The following is a 19,022-nucleotide window of genomic DNA, read 5'->3' as shown; positions in this document are numbered from 1 at the left end:
CCATTGTTTTCAGTAGCCATTGTAGAGCTTTCCACTTCCTCGGGGGCCCCTGCCTTCTCCTTCCATCTGACCTCTCCTCTGTTCTTCTCCTCCTGCAAACCGTACCTTGTTGTCCCTTCTTGGGGAAGAAGCTTTGCTGCTTGCTGGCTCATATCCTCAGCATCTCATCTCCACCACCAAACAGCATCTGATGTCACTGCCAGACAATATATGAGTTTATTATCTTAAGGCCAGTTTCTTCTTCAAGAGGACTTCTGAAGCCAGCAGCTAAAATTACTAAGGTTTTCAGATCTGCTGGAAGCCGAGCTAATAGGATGTCCCTGCAGATCTATCAAGGGCTGTCTCTTTCTGTTTACTTTGCCATGTGTCTTTTCATCTAGATACTCAAGATAAGAATGTGCCATGTACACAGCTTCTGCACTTTCTCCAGAGGAACATCATCCTTGCCGCTGCCTCGGTGGCGGGAATCCTCGTGGTCACAACGTTGTTGCTGCTGGCATTGACCACGTGCATCAGGAGGAAACGGCCATTGTGAGTGGCTCTTAGCTCCCATTTGCTTCAAAGAATTCATGGGTATTTGTGACAATGGAGCCCCAGAGCTTCTTGCTAATCCTGGAGTTAGGAGGAAGGCAGGGACATCTAAGCCTGGTTGTGTAGTCATAAAGTACAATGGCCCAGGCTATGAATTTTTAAGCATTGTCTTGGTGGTTTTTTTTTTTTTTTTAAGATTTTTTATTCATTTATGACAGACACAGAGAGAGAGGCAGAGACACAGGCAGAGGGAGAAGCAGGCTCCATGCAGGGAGCCCGACATGGGACTCGATCCCCGGTTTCCAGGATCACACATCCCAGGCCGAAGGCAGCGCTAAACCACTGGGGTTGCCCTGCCTTGGTGGTTTTGATGCGTAGCTGGGTATGGCTTGGACCCTGCTTGCCTCTAAAGACCTTAGGTTAGGCTACACCTATTTCCACACTGAGGGCCACTAAATGAGGAGATGGTACAGCCTCTGGCTGAAAGATTGGAAAATAAAAATATGAGGGCAGGGTGGGATGAGGCTGTGGAGGAGACGAGCTCAGGGCTATTTGGCCTGTTCACAATGGGTCAGCAGTATTGGTTGTTAGAATATTGAAAGATCCCTCCACTGGTCCTTCCCAGGACCTCCCACAGACTTCCCAGTCTTCCCCAGGATCCTGCAAATGAAGGGTTAATGCCTGGCCCAGCAGTGGCCCTCCAGGGCTCTGCTCTGACAGTAGCTACTTTATTTGACTACTGTCTGTCTGTAGCACTTATTAAATATATCAAATATCCACCCCACCCCACCCCACCTAGCCATGAGAGGGCTCTGGCACAGTGGCCACAACCATGGGTAGGCACTAGAAAGTAAATGGCTTACAAGATTAAACATTTGCAGTAATAGCACCTTGAAATTATGTGCCTCCATCTGTATCTCTTGAGACACACTGCTTAATCACAGGGAAAAGCAGCTTCCCAAGGCCCCTCGGGTCCTCCCTAATACCGCATTGTGTATTTGGCCTGTCCACAGGGAAAGGCGGCTGTGGTGTGGCATGGGAGGGTGAAGTGTCCCGCCCCACCCAACTTGGAGGTAACAGTACTTAAATTTGCCCACAAGAGTGACATTGCTTTCCCTAAAGGAGTTCTTTAAACACCAAGATTCCTGGGACTGGTAACTCATTCAGGCTAGCCAGGACCACCTCACATCCTGCTTCCTCCTCTGAGACAGAACTGGGTCCCTGAAGTGAAAGGGGAGCCTAGAATGTGGCAGGAGTTAGAGATGGAAGATTTAAAGAGCTTCTGGAAATAAGATTGACCCACTTCACAGTTCTTACTGGGGCTTATCTAATCAGATTTGTCACTTCCCTTCTGTGCCTCTTGGAGGTATCAGAAGTGGTCAAGACTGTGCTTCCGTCCCACAGAGGCAATCTGTGGAGAGCCTGTGTTATCAGAAAGTAGAGGAAAGGAGTTTCCCAGAGGCTTTCTGGTGCCCAGAGGCAAAATAAATTTCACACATGACAGACCTCCCTGATGGGAAGTAGAATGCTCATCCCTCAGAAACAGCCCCCTATATCACCAGCCAATGAGTAGACAGTAGGAATTCCTGTCCAAAAATATGGACAGAAAACCAAAAAAATATGGTTTTGTGTCTTTTTATTTTAGACATCCTCCGGCAAACACGACGTATAATGTTTTTATTATGAGTGGGAAGTCTTGGTGGCAAAAGTATCAAGAAAAGAACCTCAGAAAACACAGCGATAAACAGAAACAGTTGTTGAAGAGCAAGTCCCATATCTAAGCCAGGTGGTGTGGCCAGCCAACGCAGGACTGGAAGCTGTGGTGCCAAGCAATTCTCCATCCAGACACTGTGGAGAGGCATTTGGATTTCTGGCTGTGAGGTGTGCTCTACAAAATGTTTACCTTCTCAGTGCGATCTTGAATGGACCAAGGAACAAATGTTTTACCACAGGATGCTTGTAGTGTGGTGCGGCACTCATGGCTAGTGCAGGAGACTCAGCACATTTGCCAGAGGACAAACCTGACCAACTCTGGGTTGACTGATTTATTAAAGCATCAATTCTCTGATTCAGCCATTCAGAGAGCAGGTATTAATTGAGCACCTGATATGTAGACAATCTCAAAATACATGAGGTGACCAAAGATGCTGGAAGCAGGCCTGGCCCTCGCAGGTTTCCAGGAGAGGGCAGACAGCTGGCTGAAACTCTGTGGTGGTGGACTGAGGCCTCTAAGCTCAATGGCAGGAAGGGTCGGGAGGGGAGAAGGGGTGGGGGACGCCTGGTGTTGCAGGAGCCGGGAGAGGCTGCCAGGGTAGCTCAGCAGCCCGAGGCCCTGCGCTGGAAGGCGGCGTCAGCAGAGCGGGACGCCCTCTCTGCAGGGCCGGGGACGCAGGGGCCTGCCCCAGGGCTGGGCAGGGGCGCCTGGATCCTGCAGCCTCCCCTTGGTCTGCGCCCCAGCCGCCACCCGAAGGGGCTGCACACCCTCTGCGGCCCCCCGGGGGGACTGAGATGGGGGGAGGCCGCAGGGAGAGGACCCCGGTGGCAGTCGGGGAGCAGGAGGGCCGTGGCCTCCGCAGAGGGTCCGGGTCCAGGCGGGCAAGGGCTCGGGCCTTGCCCGGCTGGAAGGCATCGGGGTGGGGGGTTCGCCTGGATGTGAACCGGGCTCTAGGGAGGCAGGTGCCTCAGGAGGCGGGGCGGGGTGGGGGGGCACATCGGAGGGACCCGCGGGGCCAGCCGGAGCAGATGCAGAACTGGGGGAGGACCTGGGTGCGTTGGGGAGCATTAGAGGCGGGAGGCACGGCGGGCGCTCACCCCTGCGCACGCAGGAGGCCGGGCTCCCGGGTGCTGCTGGCCAGGCACCGGTGGCTCTTGTTCAGACACTTAGAGTTTCCCCGGATGCAGGCTGAGCCTGCCCTTCCCTCCACTGGAGAAGGTTCTTTACAGAAGCTTCTTTAAATCTTTGCTGCGGCCTCGGCGCTCCCTTCCTGGCTGGTGCGCCGCTGCAGTAAGTCTCCTGGGGCACCTGCAGTCTGGGACCCATCCTGCACGTTAATAAGCTGCACTTGCTGAGAACCTATTGCGAATGTAAATTCCTTGAGGGATGATTGTCATCTTATCTCAAGAGAAGGAAGGCTCAGAGACGTAAGGTCACCCGTTAGAGGTCACATAGCTAAGAGGGCAGCCTGGATTCTAATCCAGCCCCGGGGATCCGCTGGAGTAGCCCAGCTCGTCACCCTTCAGACCTGCTGAGGAGGAATTAGTAGGGAGGATTTCTAGTCTCCTTTTTTTGGGAGGTGGAGTGAGTGAAGCTGTCCCCAGGGATAGAGGAGTTCTGGAAAAGCAGGCCTGGTGGGTGGCTTACATCAAGGACTCCCTTCGGGTTTTCCCAGTCATATGTTTTTTTTTGTCTGCTCTCCCAAAGTGGGGAAGCCCTCAAAGCTTTAAGCCATGGGGAATTGGAGGACAAGTCAAGGCCAGGCTGGATCTGAGTGGGGCATTCCTCTGTATCCCTCTCTCCTCGGTGAAAAATCAGCCCACTTTCTTGTTTGAATCCAACTGTGGCTGGCTCAGGCCTTGGCCTGGGTGATCTGGGTGATGGACCAGCACCAGGGAGTCACTGTGACTCTTTGGGTCCAGGTTAATGCCCCTGACAAGCCCTGCTGGCTTCAGCTCTTGGCAAACTCTGTAGACCCCCTAAGTATACAGCTGACTCCAGTTCTAAGGGACTTCCCTTTGAGAAGTGGGATCCTCTGTCCTCTTTTTAAGCCACCCCCACCCCCGCCGCCGCCAGACAACATGTTCCTCTCTCTTTGAACCAAATCCTTTCAAGTTTGAGAATTTGATGTTGAATCAATGGCTGTAGAGAAAGACAGGCAGTGAGAGATACCTGCTCATGGCAGGTTTACTGGGCTTTCCTGGGGGCAGCTGATGGGGCAGTCTGAGGGCAGAGGTAGCTCAGATGCCTAAAGGTGTCTGGTGGTCCTACATAAGGAAAGAGTCCTAGAGCTCTGGAAGCCCTGGGCCTGTCTTGTGCTGGTCTGAACCATCCTTCTAAGCCCCCAACAGTGTCACCACTGAGCAGGGAGGAGGGACAGAGGGACTTCTCAACTCCAGGTATGTCCCATGCTTGGCCTCCTGGGAGGCTGGGCCCAGTGGACTCCAGTATCGGTCCCGCCTTGACCTTCTCTGAGCCTCAATGTCCTCATTTTTGCCATGGGGGTAGGAATTTACCTCTTTCATAGGGCTGTAGGTGGTTCATTCGGCAAGAACTATTTATTGAGCACCTGCTGTATGCCAGGCACTGTGCTGGGCTGGGGGCATCGAGGAAGTAGAAAAGGAATTAGAAAAGCCTTCCTGGCAGTGGATAGCTGGTGTCCCTTCAACTTGGAAGGAGGTAAGGCTGTCAGGGCTTAGGTATACAGCAGGCACACCGTAAATACCAGACTCTTCCTTGAGCAGCTGATAGGTTGCACTCCCACCCTCATCCCATCCTCATCCCATCCTCATCCCATCCTCATCCCTACCTCTTGGGACCCTAGAACCAAGAGGCAGCCCACCCTCCTGTTGGCCTCCCACCCCACCCCTACCAGGCTCCCATTTAAGGAACAAGTTCAGGTCCGTGTTCTGTACAAAAGATTCACAGCAATTGTGTTTTAGTTTCGAAAAGGCAAAAAAAAAAAATAAATAAAAAGTTTATTGTTATTATAGAAACCTAATAGAAACAGAAGAGGAAAGGAATCTATACACAGATGAAGGTAACAGTAGGCAAGAAATGAAAATAAGGCAGGGATGCCTGGGTCGCTCAGTGGTTGAGCACCTGCCTTCGGCTCAGGGCATGATCCTGGGTTCCCAGGATTGAGTTCTACATCAGGCCTCTTGTGGGGAGCCTGCTTCTCCCTCTGCCTATGTCTCTCTTTCTCTCTCTCTCTCTCTCTGTGTGTGTCTCATGAATAAATAAAGAAAATCTCTTTAAAAAAAAAAAAAAGAATAAGGCAAAGGTACACCAGATCAGGTCCTTACAATATCCAGACTCATAGCTGGGGAAGCCCCATGGAAACAGCCAGGCTGAGCCCCGATTGAGAGGCCTGGACAGAGTGTCCTCTCTCAGGTGAGACTTCCAGCTGACCATCCCCATAAGGGCTGTACTTATAGGGCAGATAACAGAATTTGAAATTAAACATTTGTTCACCTCCGTGCAGTTTGGAGCGAGCTGCATTTCCATGGTATCATGTTTTTATATTTTCAAGGAGCCGAGGCTATGTGTGTCTGCCTCAGCCCATCCTGGAGCAGGAGGAGATGTGACACAAGATTTGTAGCTCTTGGCATCCAGAACAGAAGAGCCAGTTCTGACCTGGAGGCCAGATGATATATTTTAAACATGCTCCCAAGATTATTCACAAAGCACGAGTCTCACAAACAACATTCTTTGGACTGCCTGTGTATATGTGGGCCTAGGTGGTGGGTTATGTGGGACAAATCACAAAAACATTGATCTATACAGAACAGTTAGACACCTGTAACCTCTGGATTAGTGGATCCATTGCCTATGGATGGGCTCACTGAGAGCCTCCCCTTTCATTTCCCTCTTCCTCTAGAGTTGTCTTCCTGTGTTCTTAGTCAGCTGTCCTGCTGGGGCCTTTCACCTTCAGCTCCATGGTTTGTCTAGCCAACCTGGCCATGGCTGAGTGAGGGGAGGGTGCCAGACAGCACAGAGGACTTTGGGGTCAAGGCCTGTGGAGGCTCTGGGCTCCCAGCCTCTGCTACTTACTTGCTGTGGAATCTCAAGCCTCAGCTTCCTCTTGGCCTCAATTTCGCTACCTGTAAAATGGGGCTAACCTACTTTGTGGGGTTGCTGTGAGCATTGCACTTTCGCTGGGGCCAACACATAGTAGTGCTCAATATAAAGGAATAAATAAATCTTAGTTATTATGATTATTCTGCAAAACTTTGGCAGTTTGCCTGCCAGCATCCTTTCTCCCTCCTTCCAACGGTAGCTTCTGACTTCCCTTGGGTTCTCCTCCTCCATTTTAATGTGGTGTGCATGAGGCATGTGACCTAGTCCTAAGCCACTCTCACATGGCATCCAGGGGCTTCAGGGACTAGCTGGGGGATGGATGTGTGATCTATTCAGCCGATGAGCTGTGTTAGAGTTTTTGCTGGGAAAATTGAGACATAGATTCTTTTTCTCCTCCCCTTCCTTTTTTTTTTTTTCAATAATTGGTAGCCAGATATATATATTTCAACATTTTCCAAATATAAAATATTTCAGTGAATCATATCCCATTCTTAAAGTTTTAAAGATCTCATAGATTTTATTCAATATTCTTGTTCCTTGAGCAATATTTGAAGCTGAGTCACTATCTTGACCACAGAAAGAAAAGTTGTCTGAAAATGAAGTCATCAGGTGGAGGAGGTAACAACCCTTGCACCATCATTTGAGCACTGAGCAAGCTTTTCCTAAAGGCTATCCCTGTGATTCATCCATCCATGCCATACTTACACCACAATTATGTGCTAAGTGCCACTCCAGTTGCTGGGGACACAGCCAGGAACAAGACAATCCCCACCTCAGAGAGGTCACAGTCCTGCCCCAGGACCTTTTCACTTGCTGTTCCCTCTCCCCAGAATGCTTTACCCCTGATATCTCCATGGCTCCCTCCTTTACCTCCTTCAAGTCTTAATGCACAGGTTAGCCCCTCAGTGAGGCCTGTCCTGACCTCTTCTACCCTCTCCTGATTTATTTTACTCCTTAGCACTTGAAACCATCTGCTATACTCAGTAGAATACCTAATTGTTTTTCTGTCTCCCCCCATAGAATGTCACCTCGACGAGGGAAGGGATTTTCATCTGTGTTGTTCACGGCAGATCTAGAGTACCCAGAACAGAGTGGCATAGCGTGGGTGCTCAGTGTTGAATAAATAGGACACCCGAAAGGATTATTTGAAGAGGTAATGCTGTCATTCTGTTTGAATGCTTAAGAAGGAGCCAGCCACTTCATGATCCCCAGGGAAGGGCATAGTGTATGGCTGGGGTGGCAAATCAATTCTCTTTTTACTCAAACCATGCTGGATTTTTTTTTTTTTTCCCATGCTGGATTATTTTTAAGGGAGGGTATCACTTTCAACCTTTAGGATCCCAAGATGTGCTTAGTAGGATATAGTACTCAAGAGCTGCCTCTGGAGGGCGCAAGGGAATCCCGTTGCTGCGCTTGGACTTGCATGCACTCACTAGCACGCTCTAGAAAATCGGGAAACTCGGTAGATGGTGATGATGGTGGCAATAATGGAGTGTTCGCTTTGAGGCCTGTTTTAATTTTCACAATAGCCCTACGAGGTAGGTACCATTTTTATCCCCATTTCCTACATGACAAAATGGAGGCTCAGGTAGCTTGCTCGAGGCCCCTGAGGTATAAGCAGCAGAACCAGAAAGAACAAGGAGATAAAAGTCACCGTGGCTTGGTCACCCAGGTGATTCCCTGGGTGGGAGGAGATTCAGGAGGGGTCCTACGGGGAGGGGTGTCCTCTGTTTTGGGATCATTGTGCTGAGGTGTGATATTCTTCTGTGGCAGGCTGAGTCACCTCCCCCCCCAAGTCCCATCCAAACGCCAGAGGTTTCCCTAGCAGTGATCTGGTGACCAGTCTGGCCTGCTTGAAAGTCAGGTGAAACTGACAAAGTCCCCCACCCCCGCGCTGCTCAATTTGAGGACTGGGAGGCTTCCTGGAGGAAGCCACATTTAATCATTGACCTGGAGGAGTAGGAGTCAGGCAGTTGAGGAGGTGGGTGGGGGAAGTGAGTTCAGGCTGGAGTGCTGCATGGGCAAAGGTGTGGAGGCCTGATGGCAAGCCACTAATTTCTTCAGAGTCTCTATGCATGTGTGGACAGCAGGACCAATGCACTGCAATTTTTCCCAGCCCACATTTCCATCCGTCATCTGTTTGCTCTTTCCTCTGAACGTTCAGACTCATCTACCTTTCTCCACTTTCGCAAAACACAGGGCCTTATCTGCAAGCCAATCTCAAACTGTCTGAGCCTGAGCACCGGCTGGGCCGACCTTTGTAGTTTCAGAAAGCAACCTCTAGGACCGCAGAGGGTTGGAGGTTGGCTGAGCCAGTGCCTCATAGGGGCCAGGAGTACCCTTCTTAGGCCTGATATCTTGGAGATTGGAGGCCCCAAACGCTGCCACCCTCAGGCACTCCCCATCGCAGCCTGCACTCACCTTTCTGGTCCTTCCCCCACACGTGAGCTGTGGGACCACAAGGCCCAGGCTTCAGTCCCACCTGGCCATTGGGTATCTGTTCTTCAACCTCTCTGGGCTTCTCTATCTTCACTTGGAGAATGGATTAAATGGGTTATATGGATTAAATTGTAAACTGCTTATGATGGTGGCACATAGTGAAGTGCTCAGTAGGTGCTACTAGGACTTTTACTGTAGATGATGTGATTCTGGTGCTCTGATTTCTGCTCTCTTCGCTCTGCTGGGGCATTCTTCTCTCCTACAGAAAGGACTGTCCAGTGTGGAAACAGATTTGTTTCTATACTCTGAGTTTCGTGATGCCTGCAGGGAAAAGGAAAGTTTCTAACAAAAATGGTTTGGGGGAAATCTATGTAGGAGAAAAGTATTCCAGCCTGGAACTCAGATTTAAAAAAAAAAAAAAAGATTTCTTGGTGGGTGGATTTAGGTAACTGGGGGACAGTAGAGCCTGCAGAGAGGTCCCCAAGAAAGGCCTGAGGTGGAGCATGGAGGAAACATCCGGCAGGCTGTGGAGCTGAGCCCACTTCCCCCAAAGTGGCAGGACCCAGAGAACAAAGGTCCTTGGGGTCTCAACAGTGGTGTAGGATATCCCCACACCACCCTCGAGGCTGCACGTGTGGGTAAGCCACCGAAGACGTCCCCATGTGTTCCAGAAGACAAGGAAGTGGTGGGTGAGAGCCCCCTGAGGCCTTGGGGTGCTGGAGGGAGAGAAGAGGAGATATGGACACCATGCCGGTGCAGTGGCCACATAGCAGGGTGTGGATATGATGTGAGGTCACGTGGTCACCGTGGTGTGGGTGAGTGTGAGGGAAGGGCGGAAACGAGGATGAGGAGGGGGCTGTGGCCAGAGCAGGAGGTGGTGATCAGTCAGGTGTAACATGCAGCGAAGGTGTAAAGCGGGGTGGCAGGGAGTGGGTGGGCACTGGGGGACACACTGTCTCGTGTCTTAAAGAAATGACTGATGCCTCTCAGAGTCCTCCTCTGGCATCTCCCATGTGCGTTGAGGCTCCTCTGAACACACATCCTGCTCAGGCTTCCACCATCCCAGCCCTGATCTCCCTGTTGACTCAGCCCTGTGATGCATTTCAGGGCTGGGACAGGTCGTCATTGCTGTCCCAGTGCCTGGCACACAGGAGGTGCTCTGAACCTTAGAGTTATGGCTGCACTGAGCAAATTTCTCCTCTCTCTAGCTCTCTCAACCTGGCAGGCCTTGGGTCCATGTCCCCCTGGGAGGGGGAAGAGAGGGCAGTCCTCTTTCCGTTGAGTCCTGGGGATCAGCCTCCCACTGCCACTGCTCCCTGCCCCCATTCTGGCACAGGTAGCCCCTCTCTTCCTCCTTGGGTTTGGGGATGTTGTCTGAATGGTCCCTTTGCATAACCCCTGCCTGTAGCTGGCCTCCACTCCTGAGTGTGGGGCAGGCACTGCTTGGTCCCGGAAATGCCCTCTGCCCTCCCCGGAGCGTGTGACTTTCCATTTTCCTTGAACGCAGCACTTCATGACTTTGCCGTAAACTTCAGATGCAGCCCCCTTTCCTGTCTTCACAACAAGGAAATCAGTTGAGTTTCAGAGAAACCAGCTGCTAAGAGCACACCAGGCCTTCCGGCGTGGGTCCCTGCTGGCTTGGGCCTCGGTACGGCTGCTGGCGTACCCAGGTAAGTTGCCACCCTCTGGCTCACTGCCCCTGTCCTGCCACCACAGCCACACCCTGGGGGAACTTGGGGCAGTGGGTGGAGGGTGAAGACTCCATGGGGCCTGGCCTACTTACACATTGCCTGGGCATGTGTGCAGGTGGTTAGCCGCAGGGCCTCAGTCTGGGGGCTTGGGCTGCACGGACACCCAAGTTCATTTCTTGGGTCCCAATTCTTCATCTAGAACCAGCTTTTTGTTGGCGTTGGGGACCAGAGACCTGTGGCCCATTTGCCTCGATATCAACTGCACATCCTCAGGTACGTCATCCTAGGTGGAACGGCCCCTGGCCGCCGCCATTTCCATGGCTAGCCTGGGTCTGGTGGAGGAGGACAGAGTTAGGAGGCTCCTGAAAAGGGCCAGGAGGGGCTGTGGATCGGGAATGGGTGGTGTCCAGCTGGAAAAGGAAGCAGACACTGCTTGCAGCCACCCTAAGGGAAGCAAATTCCCTGCCAGAGTGTCAGCTGAGTGGTAGTTTCCAGGGGATGCAGAGATGCCTGCTCAGTTCTCGCTCCTGCTGGGCCCCATCAGGGTGACACCCTTGGGTCCAGGAAGCAGAGAATCTTCCAGAGAAAGCAAATATGTGTTCTGTCCCCTGCCCCCACCAGCCCCGTGAGCATGAAGGTGGCTTGTCAGGGCTTGAACTTGAACAACAAAATGCAGATGAGTCCTAGCAGGGGCCCCAGGACAGGCTTGAGCCACTTGTAAGGGAGCTCCGGTTAAAGGGGGACCCAGAGAGGGGAAGGAGAAAACAGTTTGAATCCTGCTCAACCGCTGTGTGTCCTTGGCAAGTTGCTTAGATTCTCTGAGCCTCAGTTTCTGCATCTGTTAAATGCAGATGCAAATACTGGCACCTTGCAGATGCCTGGTTCTTGACTCTTGGATGAGAGGTTGCAAAAAATGTCCCAAGCAGGAAAGAGTCTCTGCAGGAAGAAACAGGGCCCCTGTGGTGAAATGACCCAAGATGGGCTTCCTTACTTCCTTCTCAACAGGGTGGTGAGCACACGGTGGGTGCTTACTAAAGCTTTGCTGAGGGATCAGAGCCAGGGACGCCTGGGATAAAAAATGTTTGGGTGCCACCTCTGAAGCCTCTTCTCTTCCAGGGCTGTGCTTTTTTCCCCTTTTTACGTCTGTCCTCCTGTCTCCTGCATGCAGCCCTGGCACGGATACAGGGCACACAGGTAGCCTGGACGGTGGTTAAGTGTACACTCCGGAGCCAGACAGCCTAGATTCCTAGATTTGAGTCCTGGCCCTGCCACCTTTGGTGTGTGCTATGCAACCTTAGGCAAGTCACTGCACTTCTGTGTATGTCCAGTCCTGGATCCATAAATCCTTCACTCATGCACAGGGCTCTTGTGAGGATTAGGTAAACGAATATGGTTGACCCTTGAACAACATAGGGGTTAGGGGTGCCCAAACCCCATGCATTTGAACACCTGCATGTAACTTGACTCCCCCTGCAAACTTAACTGCGAATGGCTACTGTTGACCTGAAGCCTTCTGATAATATGGACGGTCTAATACATATTTTGTATGTTACAGTGTTGTGTACTATATTCTTACAATAAAGTAATCTAGACAAAATAAAATATCATGAAGAAAATCCTAAGAGAAAAGACATTTCCTGTACTGTAAAAAATCTGTGTGTCACTGGACCTGAGCAGTTCAAACCCGTGTTGTTCTGGGATCAACTGTATATCTAGAGTGCCTGGCACATAGTAGGTGCTATCTGAGCATGTTGCTGTAATTCTAATGGTCACTACTAGCTCTGGGAGGTCAGGCTCTGGACTTTGTAGCTTCTGGAGATTCTCCTGGGGGCTGCAGTAGCCAGACTTCTCCATGCCGACCATACCCTGCCCCCAACCAAAGCATAGGGTCAAGGCTGTCGTTCTTAACTGGAGCCAATTTTAACACCCCTTGACTCCCTAGCAACATTTGATAATGTGTGGAGACATTTTTGGTCATGACTCAGGGGGTGTTGGCATCTAGTAGATAAAGGCCAGGAATGATGCTAATCACCCCACAATGCACAGGACAGCACCCGGCTATCCCCACATTTCTATCAGGCCCTGTCTTCCCAACTCATCATCCCACCTTTCCCACCCCCTAAGCCTCTCCTCTTCTCCCTTTTACAGTCACAGAGACTGCCTGACACCCAGAGAGGGAAAACTCCTTGTTGAGGTCACATGGCCTTAAAACCAAGGCAGTAGAGCTTGGGGTCTGCGGGGACTGCTCTCATGGTATTGTTGTCGATCAGCAGACACTTAGCAAGTCTGCTGGATGCGAGGACCTATTCCCAACCCCAGAACACCCAGCTGTGGGCCCTGACTGTTGAAGGAACCTCAAAATGCAGTGACGCCTGGGCCAGCCTGGGATAAGAGCCCCTCGGGATCCAACTTAGAGCGAGATTCCACCTCCTTCTTTTGAAAAAAATTTTAAAAAATATTTTATTTATTCATTCATGAGAGACACACAGAGAGAGGCAGAGACACAGGCAGAGGGAGATATAGGCTCCCTGTGGAGAACCTGATGCGGGACTCGATCCCAGAACCTTGGGATCATGACCTGAGCCGAAGGCAGACAGTCAACCACTGAGCCACCTGGGCGTCCTGGGATTCTGTCTCCTAAAGGACATTTACCAGAGTGGTGAGTGCAGGCTTGCTGGGTCAGATACCTGCATTCAAATCCTGACTACCACTTGCAGGTCACATGATTTTGAACATGACATTAACCTCTTTGAGCTTCGGTTGCTTTAGCTAAGGAATGGAGGTAACAGTTCCCATTTAATGGGACTCAAGGTGAGGTTTAGATTAAGTGGATAATGCTCATAGTAAAGTCCCTGGCACAGAGGCTGTTGTGGTTGTCTGTCTTATGTGCATGTATTTGGAAGAAACAGGGGCTCCAGAAGAAAACAAGACAGCTGTAGGCTCTGCCTCAGGGACCTCAGCCTGGTCACAGTGGTCATAAACGGCTATCAGGGCTGTGATATTGGAGGATGGGCCCTGGGACAAGAGAGGAAGTGCCTGACTCAGCTTGGGGAAGGTGGAGTAGGAATCATGGAATGCTTCTAGGAGGAGGGGACAACAGAGGGGACCTAAAGCATATTGGCAGGAGAAGGGGGTGGGCACCTACTATGTGCCTTGCTGGTAGGGGTAGGGGAACAAAACAGAATTTCCCTCTCACAGTGCTTACATTCTAGCAGGGGTCACAGGTCCTATGTCAACAAGTTGGTAGATAAATCCCATTTTTGGTGGTGAAGAGTAATAAAGCTGGGTCAGGGATAGAGAGAGAGGGGAGATGATTTTAGAGAGGGAGATCAGAGAAGAACTCTTGGACGAGGTGGTGATATTTAGGCAGAGGCTTGAATAAAGTGAGGGATTTTGAGGGAAGAGTGTCCAGGCAGAGAGAACAGGCAGTGCAAAGGCCCTGAGGTTGGACCATGCCTGATTTCATCAGGTGAACTGAACAAGTGATATAAGGAGGCCCATGTGGCTGGTGGGGCATGAATGAGAATAAAGAGGTGATTGGGCAGATTGCATAAGGGCTTGGGAGCCACTGTGAGGACATGGGCTTTACCCCTGAGTGAGGTAGGAGTCCTGGATGGCTGAGAGAAGAGAAGGACATGACAACACAATGGTGGTCCAGGTGCTGTGCTTGGTGCTCAGTGAGCCTTATCCCATGGAATCCCTACAATCTACTGGTGTCAAGCACCTTTGCTTGCATCATTTTCTAGGTGGGGTCTGGTGAGCTTAAGTCACTGCTCAGTACCATGCCACCACTATACAGTAGACCTCTGATTCCATGGTTGAAATCTGATCCCCTGGTGTCAAGAAAAAGATATGAAGGAGCATATTGCCACCCATGGCACAATGCCAACTTCTGTCATTTGTGACTTAGAATAAAACCAAGGTGGCATTCTATTGGCTGAAATTACCTGTGTTGCTCCTACTGGTGGGCAGAGGGGGCCCCATGATTGCGGACTGAAGAGCAGGAATTGTGGCTTTAGGGGGGACTTAGGGTCTCAGGCAGAAGACTGGGAGTCAGTGAGAAAAGGGATGGGCAGAGAGGGACTGGGCCCCCATTCCAGCAGTGCCTTTGGTGGGGTCACTTCTGGCATCTGGCTGAGGGTAGCATATAGAGCCTCCAGGCCTGCTCAGTGCAGCTCCCACCAGCTCCCACCAAGTCCAGTTGGATAGGCTCATTCCCTCTGCAGCCTTACTGCCTCAGTCTCCTCCCCCCCTTCCCGGGCTCTCACAATGGATATCTAATTGGGGCTTTTGATGTTCAGAGTATGTTCTGTGGCATAGAAGACCCTCAAGGCTCTGCCACATGGGAGTGGGGATAAAACAAAGCTAAAACAGTCCTTCCATGCAGGTCTTCTCAGAGCCTTTATTTTTTATTTTTTTAAAGATTTTTATTTGAGTGAGAGAAAGAGAGCATGAGTCAGTGGAAAGGGGGGAGGGAGAGGGAGAAGCAGACTCCCTGATGAGCAGGGAGCCTGACACCATCAATCTCAGGACCCTGAGATCACGACCTGAGCTGAAGGCAGATGCTTAGCCGATTGAGCCACCCAGGTGCCCCACGCCTTTATTTATTTATTTATTTATTTATTTATTTATTTATTTACCTTTATTTATTTGGTTTATTTATTTATTTTAGAAAGGTGGGGTGGTGAGTGAGGGGCAGAGGAAAGGGAGAGAAAGAATCTCAAGCAGACTCCCCACTGAGCACAGAGCCCCAGGCAGGGCTCCATCTCACAACCCTGAGATCAGGACCCGAGCTGAAATCAAGGGTCATTGCTTAAGGAACTGAGCCACCCAAGTGCCTCTCAGAGCCTTTAATATGCTAAAATGCTTTCCACAGCTTTTGAAAATGTGTTTGACCACTTGAGCTTTGTTTCCTTTGAAGTATGTTTCGCATATCAGGTCTCTCTGGAATAGACTGAACTCTGCTTTTGCCCAAGGAGGCTGCTTTAATGATGGAATTCCAGGTAGATCCTTCTGAGCAAGGACCACAGGTTTCCTCCTTCTCCTCCCAGGGTCTGAGCTGTGAAAACAAGGCTGATGTTCCTTTATCTCTCAGTGGGGCTGCAAACTCTGAGATGGCCAAATTCTCTGAACTCACAGCTCATGAGGTGGCTGGATGAGGCTGGATGGGGTCAGTCCAGGCAGGGGATGGGGAGGCTCATAGTGAGCTTGCCTCCTGGGAAAGCCATGAAGTCTGTAGGAACATAACTGGGACAGAAATATGTGATCTGGGATCCCTGGGTGGCTCAGCGGTTTGGCGCCTGCCTTTGGCCCAGGGCGTGATCCTGGAGACCCGGGATCGAGTCCCACATCGGGCTCCCGGCGTGGAGCCTGCTTCTCCTTCCTCCTGTGTCTCTGCGCCTCTCTGTCTCTCTCTCTATGTCTATCATAAATAAATAAATCTTTAAAAAAAAAAAAAGAAATATGTGATCTACCTATCCATGTCAAGGGTCCCACCAAGAGCCTGCAGACTAGGCCAGCTCCTCTGAAAGCAAAGGGTGCATGCTGGCCAGGCCTGCAGCAGAGCTGCATAGACACATGTTCCAGCCTCTTGTCCCCCTGGCTTTACATCTCCTGCTTCCTCCTGTCTACTTCCTCTGGCTTCCCTAGTATCTCTGGGCACGGGAAAGTTGGTCACTCCGGCTCTCATCCCCCTGTTTTACTAGTGAGGACAGCCGAGAAAGGCACAGACAGGAAGGCAAAAGCAGACACAGGGCTGGCTAACCCCTGGATCCATCATCCGTGCAATGTCATGTTATTATTACTGTTGTCGTTATTGGCAGTGAGACAGGGAGGTTGTGATAAAGCTAAGGGTGCACAGGGAATGCTCCTGCCTCTGGGCTACCTTGGCCTTTGGTCTGAGGTGGCCAATCTTGGCTTATGGCCCTGGACTGGGCCCCAAGGGCCAGTCTCTCCCCACCCCCTGCTGCACTAACCTGTCTCTGGCTACCCAGGTTGCACCTGTGGCCATTGCGGGGAGGAGCTTCTCAAACTGTGTTGCTGACAATTTCCTGCCACAGCTTCCTGCCCCAGAGACTAGCTTCACTACCCCCACCTCCTCACAGCCCCAGGGCAAGCCCCCACCTTGCTGCCTGGCCCTGGGTATAGGGAGTAGCTATGTGAATCTGTGAGGCAGGGGTGGCTGGATTTGGGAAGATGGAGAGAAGTGGGGAGGGTGTACTCAGTAGAGGGCACTGCGTGGATAAAAGTATGGAAGTAAATTTGAAAGAAGGCTAACAGCACAGCACAGCTGGAACAGAGGGAGGATCGGAGAGTTTAGTTAGATTAAATAAAGTGGGCAGGAGGGAGCCACAGTAAGTTCTTGAGCAAGGGAAGCCATGGGGAAAAATTGTCGAGAACCGTTGCAGACCCTGGAGCTCAGCTTATGGGAAACAAACTGTGGGGTTTAGTCAAACCACACATATGAGTTAGATCTGGATCTCAGGTTTTATTAATAGACACACAGCAGATGGTGATCAAAGGAGGTGATCTCAAAGGAGAGAGATGTGGACTAGATAGGTGGGCATGGTGGTATGTTTATAGCCCCAGACAGAATGGCCTAAGTACGGGGACCAGGGCTGGGTAAGGAGAGAGAGTAGGAACTGTCAGAGAGTGAGGAGGCACGTCAGGGGGCCTGTGAAGGACCAGGGAGAGCCAAGAGGCTCAAGCAGGAAGGAGGGATCATGATGTCCATCACTCAGGGGACCCAGCATTGAGGAGGCATTAAGTGCGTGCCTGGTGTCCACTAGCCGGTGATATCAGTGCTTCCTCTCTAACCTGGAGAGCATCCTGATGGGGGTGGAGGGCAGACTGTGAGGCTGGGTGAGGGGGTGGGAACCAAGAAGTAGAGCAGGAGTGTAAACAGCACATTTCCTATGTCAGTTATTATTTTTAGTCTCTGGTTTGTCTATACTTTCCAGTTCCTTTAGTTAAAAAAAATTATGGTATAATTTACATACAGTAAAATTCACCCATTTTAGTGAAAACTTCTGTGAGATTTGACAAATGCATATAGATTGAGAAACTACCATCTCAATCAAAATATTGACTATTTTCCCAAATACCCTCATGTCCTTTCTAGTCAGTCTTTCCCCTTGACCCCCAGCCTCTGGCAACCACTGGTGCTCCACTGATAAAGCTTTGAATGGAATTCTGTAGTTTGTAGTCTTTTGGATTTGGCTTCTTGCACTCAGCATGATGCCTTTGAGATTCATCCATGTGGTGTGGGTATTAGCATTTCCTTTTATTTTATTGCTGTGTAGTATCCATGGCAGGGATATACTACAGTTTATTTGTTCATTGGTTGAGATACATTTGTTTCCAGAATTTGGCAGCTGTGAATAGAACTGCTATAAACATTTCCTGTGTAGGTTTTTGTGTGAATACAAGTTTCCATTTCTCTAGGGTAAATACCTAGGAACTCTTTTTGACTCTTAAACACTCTGATGGAATGGTGACCTATGTCTCCAAGTGGGGACACAAATGCAGTCTGTGATTACTCACCTGCCTGTAACTGTTGGGACACCCAGGAACCCCCTTAAGCCTGCCTTCCCAACACCAATGTCAGGAGCTATCAGGTTAGAATGCAGATCCTGGCTCCTCCTCTGGTTACCCCAACCCAAACCTCGCCTGATTTTCACTCCAGTATCTTCCTCTCAGCCCATCCTTGTCTGTTCCTGGATGCCCAGGGGGAAAGGCAGCCTTTCTCAATCCACAAAAACCTTGGCACACCTGCTTACATTTGCTTAGGTAAGGAAGGCACCCAAGGATCCTCCCCTGAACATAACCTATGCCTGGGTGGTCTTGTGGGGCCCATCTTAGAGAAATGCCTAGAAATTGTTATGGGGAGATACATTTTTTTCAATATTATATAAAAACTCACAAAAATACAGCAAAATGGGAAGATTTCCCATTAACACTCCTATGTTCTACAATTGTTATATTTACTGGGTGAATATTAGGATCACATAGAGTTGATCCTATTATTAGCAGATTCTGTATTTAGCCTACTTGCTAAAATTTACTTGTAACTCCCAAACTAATACTTGAGGCCCTTTCATAGTCATTCAAGAACATTAAGGAGATGGGCGGCCTGGGTGGCTCAGTGGTTTAGTGCTGCCTTCAGCCCAGGGCCTCATCCTAGAGACCCAGGATTGAGTCCCATGTCAGGCTCCCTGCATGTAGCCTGCTTCTCCCTCTGCCTGTGTCTCTGCCTCTCTCTCTCTCTCTCTCTGTATCTCTCATAAACAAATAAATAAAATCTTAAAAAAAAACAAACAAACATTAAGCAGAGAAGCAAGAAATTTGAGTCAACTGACAGGTGACACTCCTCTACCTTTTTTGCTTTAATTTTCATATTGTAAACATGTGTCCTCTATTTGGTGCCATGATTTTGTGCTTTTTGTTGGTGATTACATTGTTTAAACAGCAGCATACTGATCAAGTGCTGTCTTGCATTCCTAAGTGCAAGAGGGCTGTGATGTGCCTTATGTGAAAAGTATGTTAGATAATCTTAAAGTTGTGGTGCT

General features: G+C 50.2%; 2 protein-coding genes across 7 annotated transcripts in view; both read left to right on the top strand.

The window, feature by feature from the left end:
* C10H2orf92 (chromosome 10 C2orf92 homolog) overlaps positions 1–2,599 on the top strand; it is a 45,748-nt gene extending 43,149 nt beyond the window's left edge. The window contains exons 11-12 of the mRNA XM_038551094.1: positions 381–531; positions 2,177–2,599. Of these exons, the coding sequence (XP_038407022.1) occupies positions 381–531; positions 2,177–2,312 (287 nt within the window). The 3' untranslated portion in view covers positions 2,313–2,599. The remainder of the gene's footprint in view (positions 1–380; positions 532–2,176) is intronic.
* Positions 2,481–19,022, top strand: part of ZAP70 (zeta chain of T cell receptor associated protein kinase 70) — a 31,138-nt gene continuing 14,596 nt past the window's right edge. For 2 of the 6 annotated variants that reach the window (XR_005365793.1, XM_038551087.1), the window contains exons 1-4: positions 7,346–7,478; positions 7,662–7,863; positions 10,272–10,434; positions 10,655–10,728. The gene's annotated coding sequence lies outside the window, so the exon portion shown is untranslated. Of the gene's footprint in view, positions 2,620–7,345; positions 7,479–7,661; positions 7,864–9,435; positions 9,580–9,972; positions 10,101–10,271; positions 10,435–10,654; positions 10,729–19,022 lie in introns of those variants that run through there. The other 4 variants (XM_038551090.1, XM_038551089.1, XM_038551088.1 and 1 more) reach the window with 4 other exon arrangements.

This window comes from Canis lupus, chromosome 10, assembly GCF_011100685.1.
Source record: "Canis lupus familiaris isolate Mischka breed German Shepherd chromosome 10, alternate assembly UU_Cfam_GSD_1.0, whole genome shotgun sequence".
In the NCBI taxonomy this organism is placed as follows: domain Eukaryota; kingdom Metazoa; phylum Chordata; class Mammalia; order Carnivora; family Canidae; genus Canis; species Canis lupus.
This window is presented reverse-complemented; position numbering and strand designations above follow the sequence as displayed.